Below are 11,114 nucleotides of genomic sequence, written 5' to 3'. Positions count from 1 at the left end.
TCCAAAAAAAAAAAAAAAAAAAAAAAAAAAGATGTCAATATCAAACTTTGCAGTGTCTTTGGTTGGATCTGGGGCAAGGCAGCCGCGGCAGCTGCTTCCCAATGGAGAAGTGATGGACGATTATTAACACGCGTAGTATTAGAAACACGAGAACGCCAGAGAAACGCCAGAGCACGTGATGGATACGTAGTGGGACCCGATTCGTAAATGAGACAGTAGTGGGGCGACGGCGAATGAGTACGACCATTTTTGAGGGCCAGTTTTTATACACTTTGGCGTTTTTTCTTTTTTTAATTTGATCGACCTCTGGGATGATACGACGGGAAGCGAAACTAAAAATTGACGAAGGCTCAGGGGAGAGAGCGAACTCGGCCATGCAGCAATACTGCAAGGAGCGCGAGCAGAGTGCGGTTTACCGCTTCTGCCGGTCCTGAAAGCCAAGTCCGTGGGGCACCAACTGCAGGTTAGTTAGTATTAGCCGCCTGCATCTGTACTACGTGTGTACGAAGTAGTCGTAGAGCCGGTAAGCTAGGGCATCTCACGACAACATGTCGCGCTCGCCGCTGTGCGGTAAGAATACACGATTATCGTATGTATGTACATACAGCAATCACGAAGCGGTCCAGCAGCGATGATTCACGAAAAGACTGGGCTTCACATCCACGCGATTGGCCGTCATCTCGGGCAGAAGCAGAACATAGCGAATGGGGTGCTGACATGCTGTTTCAGAAGCAGAGCGTCGTGCTCTCGGTAGAGCTGCGCACGGGCACGATAAAGGGGGTGAAACGGAAGGGCAATGTCACAGGTAGGATTCTATATAGCATGCAGGATACATAGTAGGCGCCAGCCGCGGGCGGCAGCTGGCATAGTTCTGCGGAATGCTTTGTCGAAGGCTTGCTTTGTTTGTTCCTGTGCGTTGCGTTGCGTTGCGTTGCGTTGCGTTGCCAGCCAGCCGGCCGGCCGGCCAGCCGGCTTACCAGTCAGCCAGCCCTGGTTTGGGTGGTATGAGCGGGGGCGGAAGGGAGGGGGCTAACAAGCTCGATATTTGTGGGTCTGGGAGAGCCAAGAATTTTTGGGGCTTGGCTCCAAACGAGAAGACGCCAAGGAGGCCGGGCCAAACAATAGCGAACAAAAGGATATATCGATGTGAGGAGTATGATTATACCCTACGACGTATGCATCTCAGCGCGCGCTTTTCTACGAAGTATCTTGCGTATACATAGTACTAGCAAACATACAAGTTCGGCACAATGTTGGGGATACAAATAGCCGAGAAATTGAGGGTGGATTGGAACTTCAATAAGAATAAGAGAGGTGCAGTGTGTACACCGCCGAGAACAGACATACGTGTACAGGAAAATGCCACGAAGCGACGAGGCCTTGTGCGCCATTCGCGGATGCGTGCCGGAAATGAGCTCAGCACGAAATCCGGCTTCAGCGAGTGCCTAGCGTAGTGCTTTCACAGTGCGCAGAGCGCAGCGGTCAGATCGCGGCGTGACGTGGTGTAGGCGATTTTGGGTAATTCTAGATTTGCAGACAGACCGAGCGAGTCAGGCGACGGCGATGCTTGTTTTTGGCCAAACGGGCGGCTGCGAAGGAGAGCGACGATACGGCGATACGACGATGCGACGATGCGAAGGAAACCGTATGCAGCGTCGCAGGCAGCGAGGCAGGGCTGGGCAAAAAGACGGCATGTCGTCGAAAGAACCCGGGGAGGCCGCGGCAGTGCCTGATGTCGACAAGCCCTACCACCAGTACGGGCAAGCCCATGTATCTTGCTCCGTACGTGCGGAGCATCTGTACAGACTACGTACATAATGTAATAGCACGCACATACACACGAATAGGCAGAGTACCTGGCCTGGCCGCATAATTCCCCCCATGGCTCGCGTACCGGCGAGCGCCACAGCCAGCCAACCAGCAGCGGCCTGGCGGGGCTGCTCAGCGCCGTCGCAGTGGTTTGCTAGTGCCATCCAGTCTCCAAGACCCTCTCCTCGCTAGCGCGTGCTGGGAGCCAGAGCGACAGTCGATCGCACACGAGCACACAACGGGCGTCGAGCGATGGAACGGACATGCAGGCGGATAGGCGGATAGCACGAGGACAGACGGGCGAGGCAGCAGTCTATGCTAAGCAAAGCTGGTGACTAGGAGTATCTTACATACCTCACCTAATGTTCCTGACAGCCGCTGGATCCTGTCTCGAACGCGGAGTATCTCGCGAGCACTCGTACCGCCCAGGGGCCCAGGGGCAGCACTGCTCTGACGGCGCCCGTGGACTGCCGGGACGAGCATGTGCAATCCGTCTGGGGAACGGATGGAGCACGGAAAACGGAAGACGGAAAACGGGCATTTCTGGGGCACGATCAGGCACACATTGTGGCGCGGCCTGCACAGACACGACAAGAGAAGGAGAAGGACACAAAGGGCGCACAAACACACGGCGACAAATAGCAGAACAGCCAGACTGAGCGACAGCGACAGACCCGGCGAGGACACGCGAGAAAGACGAGGTTCGTTGTGCAGGTCTCGCAAAGCACCAGGACGCGTATCTTCCGGGTATCGTAACGTCGCATCCTCTGAGCTCTTACCAGTAGCAGACCCTTGTCGAGTACTCGCTAGGTACCCTGGATCACTAGCGCTGCTACCTCACCCTGTGCGAGGAAGGAGAAATGATTTAGAGACGAAAAACTCACGCCTCCGACGCTCCCATCTCCCACATCTCTCTCCCGTCTCCCACTCATCATCCACATCTCCCTCCCACAACTGCCACCCCTCTCCCCAACTGACGCCGTCGCCTCTTTCCGCTACGCTCTCCCACGTTCCACCGCAAATCCCAAACGAAGGAAACTAGCCTTGGAACCGCCACCGCTACGTCTTCTGTGCGCGCAATCCTCTGCTACTTCTTCTCTTACTTATTACCACTGCTGCCGCTCCCATTGATTGACTGCTGTCCCGTCATCTCTGTCGCCTTTCTTCTCCCGCCGGCTTCGACCTCCTATCCCTCTGCTCCTCTGCTTGTACTCCGTACTCTGTAAACCCCCCCCCCATGCCAGAGAGGCCCTGTGCATGTCTCCATTCCTTCTGGACGTATAAGAAAGATACCATCAACACCCTCGGCCAGCCCACTTCTTTCCCGTCTGCCACCTTGTCGTAATAAGATGGTACTCTTTTATTTTTCCTCCCCTCTCCCCTTGCCTTGACGTTGCGGCACCGGTCAGGTACCTCCCACTCGAACAGCACCCCGGCCACTCATTTCCACCTCCCCCATATGTATCACCCCGTCATCCACTCCCCATTGATCGCTGCACCTCTTCTGTTCGTACTAGCATTTATCGTACCTCCCCCGTTCCTGCCTGTCGTGACATATTCTCCTTCCCACCTGACCAAAGGAGACCAAAGTCGAGCGAAGCCCAGGCAAAAAAGGCCGATAGCCGAAAGCGTCCAAAAGTCCAGCTGTCTGCCGTAAAGTCGAAAAAGGGCAAAGGCCAGCGCCCAGCTCGAAAATTGCTCTGCGAGGGAAAAAAATACAGCTCGCGGCACCGAAGCTTAAAGCTACCACCCTCTTGACGCTCCGTGCTCCGTATTTCTCTCTTCCGCCCGTCGCCACCCCGGCTCGCGTTTTCTCTCTCACACACAACAAAAGTCGATTACTCTTTTCGTCAACTCTAGCTCTCTTTTGGCTCTGCTGGCTGTCTCCCTCGCTATCCGATCCGCTACTCTAAAACCCACCCTCTCTATTTTATTTTAATAATACGTTCCTTCTTATTTCTCCTTCCTCTTTTTCCCTTTCCGCCTCGTGCACTCCTGCCACTTCACTGCCATAATACCCACCTCTTCTTTTACTTCCTCTTCCCTTCTCCTCACCTTCTCGTCTTCTCATCACGCATTGCTCACCACTTCGCCCACCATCTCGCCAACCGTCTCGCCATCCACCCCGTCATATCTACCGGCATGCATAATCCACCTGTCCGGTCTTGGTTTTCGTGAAGCATAATTGGTGTCTCTGCGCCCTTTCCCTCCTTCGTTTCCCATCGTTTCCTTCCTTTTACTCCACCCTCATTGCCTCCATCCTGCGATCGTTCGCCCTCTCGCCCTCCACCCCTTGGCAGCCTGCCCGGCGGCACAAGGGCTGCTAGCTCTCTGCTGCCTGGACCACAAATATTATCGGCCCGTCCTTCTCGCACGCCCACGTGAAGCCCTTCATCATCCCGCCGCCCAATCTTCGCCCCGTGGCTTCTCTTCCTCACCACCGTCGCCATTCATCGCCATCCACCACCCGCCATGGCACCCCCCAAGCTCCAGGCCAGCTCCACCTCCGTCAGCGGTAGTACTACCAGCGAACACGCAAACGTCGGTGCCGGCACCAGTGGCAGTGGCAGTGCAGACGGTGAGACGTCGAGTGCTGCCTCGTCTTCGAACACCAACGCCCAAGCTGCACCACCAACTGCAGCGGGTGCATTGCCACGCTCGCCCCCGTCTCCTTCTTCATTGCCCCCATCCTCGTCGTCTCAGTCCTCCCCTTCCACCAACACACAATCAACGCACAAGCAGTCCACAACTTCGGCGTCATCCTACTCTGTCTTGCCCAAGATGTCGGATCCCGCGCCCCCCCCTTCGGCTGTGACATCGTCTTCAAAGCGGATGCAGAAAGAAGCTGGCGCTGCCGCCGGTCCTGACGCGAACAGCGCGAACGCCACGTCTACTCCTGGCGGCACCCCTTCGCCCTACGGCACGCGATCGCGCAACCGAACAGGCGGCGCGCGTCCCAACTATGCCGAGGACAAGGACATCGACGGCGAGCTTTTTGAAATGTACCCCAGAGAGGACGACCCCAGGAAGCCAGCATCGCGAGCCTCCACGTCAGCTGCGGTTAATGGAGCGCTTGTTCCCGCGTCGTCCTCCCTAGAGCGAGAGCCCCTTCGCCCTTCGAGCGGCAGTGCCGGAAACAGCAGCGGTAATGGCTCAAGCGATAGAGTTCGCAAGCCGCTGCCTACCGGCACAGCAGCCTCTTCTTCTGACGCCAATTCGAGCACCCAAGGCAGCCAGGGCCATCACGGCAGCAACGGCAGCGGCAATGGTAGATCGGCATCGTCTCATGCACAGCAGAAAGAGCAGAAAGAGGCATCCGTTCCGACCGCCCCGTCCGCCTCATCCTCGTCGGCAAACGGCAGCCAGACGCATTCCAACCCACGAAAGCGCAAGGCCGCCGCTGCAGGCGAAAAGTCCAATGCCAGTGCGAGTGCCAGCACCAGCACCAGCACCAGCACCAACATCAGCACCAGCACCAGCACCAGCACCAGCACCAGCACCAGCGCAGCCCAAACCTCGTCGGGCACCTCGCACATCACCAGCACCTCGCTCCGTAAGAGCGGAGCCTCTGCCGCTGCGACCGCTGTTGCGTCCCAGAAACGCGACGCGAAAGGTTACGCCAACACCAACCTCTTGACCTTCGAAAAGCGAGGTGCCCGGCCCAACAAAGACGGCGATATGGTGGCCGACGATGGCACTGTGTTGAGCACCAATGGTATTTCTCCCCTGTCTTTTGCTCACTTTCGTATCCCCTTTTCACTCCCGACCCACTCTGGCCTCACTTTGGCCTCACTTCCCCGCCCTTGGCTAACTGACAATCAGATCATGTCTATCTCGTTTGTGAACCGCCCGGTGAGCCGTACTATCTGGCCCGGGTGATGGAGTTCTTGCATGCCAAAAACGACCCGTCGCTGCCGGTCGATGCTCTGCGGGTGAATTGGTACTATCGCCCTAGGGACATCGGCCGCAAGGCGCAGGACACCCGCTCCATTTTCGCCACCATGCACTCAGACACCACACCCCTGACTGCCTTGCGTGGCAAATGCACCATTAAGCACAAGGCCGAAATCGACAATTTTGAGCAGTTCCGCAAGACCCCAGATTGCTTCTGGTTCGAGAAGCTCTACGACCGCTACATCCAGAAAAACTACGAGATCATTCCCACCTTTCAGATCGTCAACGTGCCAGAGCGCGTCAAGAAGGTGCTGCACGAGCGCTGGCGCTATGTGCTGGTCGAGCAGGGTCGTGGAAAGGACCTGACCGCTGCGGCGAAGCAGTGCAAGCGCTGCAGTGGTTTTTGTGCCAGGTATGCTGTCCTCTTCCCGCTTTCATTGTTTAGTCTTCCTCTCACTCTGCCCTCCCTGCTTCTCTTTAAATGGTTTATCTTTTGTTTTACAAATGCCCCACGCATTACTTCCATTTCAGGCTAGTGTGGCATATCTCCGAACTAACGCTAATGTGCCCCACCTTTCAGCAACAACTCTGTTGATTGTGCGGTCTGTGCAAACACTTACCACATGAACTGTGTGCGGCCGCCCCTCTTAAAGAAGCCGTCACGTGGTTTTGCCTGGTCTTGCGCCGCCTGCAGCCGCGCTCAAGAACGTCTCCTAGAGGCTCGCCACACGCCCAATGTGATTGACGGGCGCACGCCCGACATGGGTGCATCGGCTACCACGGCCGCAGACGATGACGACTTCGATGACGACGACGATGGCGCCTGCTGTCCCGACACCAACCGGACAAGCCCAGAAAACGACGAGGCCCATCCGCCGGCAACGGCTGAGCAACAATACCAAGCAAGCCTGTGGCCGTACCGGTATCTCGGCATGCACTGCAAGGTCGAAGATGCCCTGGACTACGACGATCGCATTTATCCCCGCGCTGCCACCCGCGTGGGGCCTCGCCATCAGGCCAACATCGGACCTTGGCCCGGTCGGCCGGTGCAATACGTGATGCCGCCCGACATCAAGAAGGCCACTCGTCGCGAGGCTCGTCAGAACAAGGAAGCGCTTGCCGCGTACGAGCGTGAGCGTGAGAGTCGTCCCAAGTGGATCCAAGACACGCCGCCAGGATACGTCGAACGCGGTCTTGACTTGGACGAAGATGACCCCAAGTGTACCTCGTTCTTGGAGTACAAGCCGCCACCGGCTTCCCCCCATTCTTTCTCTCCCGAGCCAGATGAGTCGAAGATGGACGTGGACGACGAGAGCGACAACCTCGCGACCTCGGACGAGGACATTGACAAGTACATGGCCAAGGCGGTCTCCCGGGCCTCAAAGCTGGGCGTGCCGCCACGCTCGACAAACCTGTACCACATGGCCATGGTGCTGCTGTATCGGAACGGATTCGATTCCGGGGCAGCTCTCAAAGAGCTGGACCAGCAGAAACTGGCCGACTTCAAGGAGCCCTATTTGACGCCTGCCGAGCAGAAGCGGTTTGAAGAGGCCGTTCTCAAGTTTGGCTCCGAGTTGAACCTCGTTACGCGACATGTCAAGTCGGTGTTTTACGGCAATATTGTCCGCTTCTACTACACGTGGAAGAAGTCAGACCGTGGCAAGCAGATGTGGGGCAACAACGCCGGCCGCAAGGGCAAGAAAGAGGCCAAGGAGGCCAAGAAAGCCGAGGCCGAGGCAGCATCCAAGTTCCAGGACGACGTCGCAGACGACAATGACGACTCTGCATTTGACACCGATAAGGCGGAGGGAATGAAGCGTCAATTCCTGTGCAAATTCTGCAGTACGAAGTCGTCGAGGCAGTGGCGACGTGCCCCAACAGCGTCTCCGGCCGCGGTCCTGAGCGAGTCGCTGGGCGGCAGCAGCAGCAAGAACTCGCACCGTGACCGGTCGCACAACCAGCACAGCCAGCAGCATGTCGTGTCGCTGTGCCGACGCTGCGCCGAGCTCTGGCGCCGCTACGCGGTGCAGTGGGAGGACACGGAAGCGCTGATGCAGAAGGCGGCAACGCTTGGAGCGCGACTCTTGAAACGCAAGATCGACGAGGAGATCTTTAAAGAAATCACGGCTGCCGACGAGATGATGCACATCACTGACGCGCAGTACAACACGCTGCACCCCCACCAGAACGGATCGGCAGGCAGCGTGTCGGAGCCACCCCGGAAGCGACTCAAGGGCTCCAGCGCCAACAACAATGACAAGGATGGCGAGCAGAACGCGTCAGACTCGGCCGCAAGCACAGCTCCGCCAGCCACAATGTCGGGCAGAAGGAGAGACCGGTCAGACAAGAGCCACGCGGACAAAGCGGACAAGACGGCGGCAGCGGAAAAGCCGACGGTGACGGGCAAGGCGAGCACGGAAGGCTCGTCCGGAGCTGGCATTTCTACTGCACCATCGGTGCCTGAAGTCCCGCAGCCGAGAAAGCTGCCGTGCGCGATCTGCAACCAGATGGAGCTGCCGACAGAAGACCAACGGGTGACGTGCCGGGACTGCCGGATGACGGTGCACCGCAGCTGCTATGGGGTGATTGATAACCGCAATCCGGCCAAATGGCTCTGCGACATGTGCAGCAATGACAGGAATCCGCAGGTGTCGATCGACTACCGGTGCGTGCTCTGTCCGGTAGAGCACACGGAACACGACTTTGTGGAGCCGCCACGGACGGTGCATAAGAAGAAGTCGGACAAGGACCGGGAGCGAGAGCGGACAGAGCGCGAACAGGCGCAGAAGGCAGCCGAGTACTACCGCCGGCGCCAGGAGGAGCTCAACAAGCCGGTCAACCCGCGCGAGCCGCTGAAGCGGACGGCCGACAACAACTGGGTGCACGTGACGTGTGCAGTGTGGACACCCGAAGTCAAGTTTGGCGACGCCAACGCGCTGGAGCCGAGCGAGGGCATCCCGTCGGTTCCGCGTGTGCGCTATGGCGAAGTGTGCAAGGTGTGCCGGGGCACGGGAGGCGCATGCGTGTCGTGCCACCTCTGCCGGGTGCTCTTCCACGTAGAGTGTGCGCACCAGGCAGGTCACATCCTGGGCTTTGACCTGACGCCGTTTAAGGGCTCCCGCCGCGACCAGGCCAACATGGTGGCGATCAACGGAGTGACGGGGCTTCTGACGGCGGCGATCTGGTGCAAGGAGCACATACCGCTCAAGAGCTCGGTGCACCTGATGCACGAGACGATCGACAGCAGCAAGATGACGGCACTTCAGCTCTACGTGGACCGCTATAAGCAGGCCGACCTGGCGCTGACAGGTTGCGCTCGCAAGGCGAATCTCCTCACGCTAGCGGCCAAGATGTCTGGTGGTCCGGGATCGACAGCAGACCAGACAGCCAGTGCCGGCAGCAGTGACGGCAGCAGCAACAGCAGCACCAGTGGCAACGGTATCAACAGCAACGGGGCTAGCAGCAGTGGTCGACGGACATCGCTGCATCTAAATGGGACCGCTGGCAACGGAGCCAAGAACGGCACGGCCAGCCACGAGAGTCGGTCGGCAACCCCAGAGTCTCGACGTCCCGGAGGCAAGATCTGCTTCACGTGCGGCACCGACGTCAGCCTCAAGTGGTATCCGATCGACAAGGCACAGGAGCGCGAGATGACCAACGGTTTCTACGGCAAGCTGGGCTCGGACGCGCAGAAGTTTGTGGCGCAGCGCAACTTTCAATGCCACAAATGCAAAAAGGCCGGGAAGCAGCCCGTGCCCCACGAGCACTACGGCACGCCTGCCTACGCGTCGGAGGTCAAGACGGAAGAAGACACCTTTGTCGAGGCGCTGCAGCGTGTAGCACCACAGTATCATCAGCCGCCTCACCTGTCGCAGGCACAGACGCAGCATCAGGCACATCAGGCGCACCAGGCGCACCAGCCACAACCGCCTCAGCCACACCAGTCACACCAGCCACACCAGGTCCAGCGATCACCTCTGTTCCAGTACCTTGCCGGCGGTGAGCAGGCCTCGTCTGAGCAGGGCCGCATGTCGCTATCGCACACACACGTGCACCCGATGATGTCGTCGAGCCACTCACCTGACCGGAACCGTTACTGGCAGTCGACGCCGAACAGCGCATCTGCCGTTGCTGCGGCTGCGACCGCGTCCGGACCATCGATCATCTCACCACCACCAGCACCACCAGCCTCGTCACTGCCACTCACAGCCCCGGCGTTGTCGATGCGGCCTCCGCCAAGCAGCGGTAGCCCGCCGCCACTGGTAGCCCATCCGTCACATGCGCAGCCGATCCACCATTCTTCGCACTCACCTCCTCTGATGCATCCGGTTCCGCGATCGTCCATCATGGCTCCGCGTACAGTCCCGCCACCACAGCAGCCGCCACACTCTCCCTACGGTGTGTCAGCCTCGCCTGTGTCTTCTTCCGTGTCGGGCTACCCTGACTGGCGTCGCCCATCGTCCAATGCGCCGGCACCGCCACCTTCTGCCCCCTCGTCTTCATCCTCCCGTCGAGACCCGCTGTCGGCCTCGGCAGCAGCGAACAGCAGCATCCCACCTCTGGCGCACAACCACCTGCGGCCTCCGTCATTGCCGATCTCGCACTATGCCTTTCCTACCTCATCGAGCAGGCCGAACAGAGGCGCCAGCAGCGGATACCTGGGACAGGGCCTGTTGAATGGCCGCCCCCCCTCGCCACAGATGCGCATGGGTGGCGTGCCGCTTTCGCACAGCAACAGCAGCGGCGGAAGCACGAGCAATTCCTGCAGCCACACGCTTGGACTCGGCCACGCACACGGACTCGGACACGGGCACTCGCCGCACGGCTCCTCGACGTCACCGCCGCTGGCATCACGTCTGGTCAATGATGGAAGTGGACATATGCCCTTTTCACAAGTTCTCCATCCACACCGGTCAGCCTCAGCTTCGTCGTCCTTTGCCAACGTGGCTCTGGGCGCCAATGTGACGCGGGAAGACTTTACCACCTTGGGTCGAGACCGGGACCGGGACCGGGACCGGGAACGGGAACGGGAGCGCGAGAGAGAACGCGAACGTGGCCCCTTGGCCATAGCACGAGCGAGCGATCCACGGGCTGGCGAGACACGCAGCGGCAGTGCTGCCAGCTCCAACCCATCATTGCGAAACCTGTTGTCTTGAGAGGTCTGATGGTCGGTGGTCGAGACAGCTGCATGTACAATATTTTGCCACGCCTATTTTGTCACTATCTCTTTTTTCCATGTTTGAGAACTCTGTTTTCAGTTCATGTTAGTGTCGATACGGGTTTCTCTTTTTGTCATTGTGTCTTTTTGGTTTGTTTATGTTTTAGGTGCATCGAGTTTGCGTTCGGAGGAACGGCCGGCAATACACACAGGAAAGGCTACTGTCTCTGTGGTGGGAAACGGAGGGGAATGA

At 58.6% G+C, this 11,114-nt stretch overlaps 2 protein-coding genes across 2 annotated transcripts; both read left to right on the top strand.

Moving 5' to 3' along the window:
• Nucleotides 1–1,563: 1,563 nt before the first annotated feature.
• On the top strand, nt 1,564–2,451 carry CMQ_7869 (uncharacterized protein; the record flags this gene model as incomplete). Its single annotated transcript, XM_014313509.1, has 3 exons — nt 1,564–1,782; nt 1,848–1,958; nt 2,185–2,451. The coding sequence occupies 3 exons, from the start codon at nt 1,564–1,566 to the stop codon at nt 2,449–2,451; spliced, it is 597 nt and encodes a 198-aa protein (XP_014168984.1).
• A 1,830-nt stretch (nt 2,452–4,281) lies between these two features.
• CMQ_7810 (phd finger and bah domain containing protein) lies at nt 4,282–10,859 on the top strand (the record flags this gene model as incomplete). The annotated part of the gene is made up of 3 exons (XM_014313450.1): nt 4,282–5,524; nt 5,632–6,115; nt 6,284–10,859. The coding sequence occupies 3 exons, from the start codon at nt 4,282–4,284 to the stop codon at nt 10,857–10,859; spliced, it is 6,303 nt and encodes a 2,100-aa protein (XP_014168925.1).
• Nucleotides 10,860–11,114: the final 255 nt, after the last annotated feature.

This window comes from Grosmannia clavigera (genome assembly GCF_000143105.1).
Source record: "Grosmannia clavigera kw1407 unplaced genomic scaffold GCSC_82, whole genome shotgun sequence".
Classification (NCBI taxonomy): Eukaryota; Fungi; Ascomycota; class Sordariomycetes; order Ophiostomatales; family Ophiostomataceae; genus Leptographium; species Leptographium clavigerum.
The sequence above is the reverse complement of the archived record's forward strand: the minus strand, read 5'-3'. Positions and strand labels throughout refer to the sequence as shown.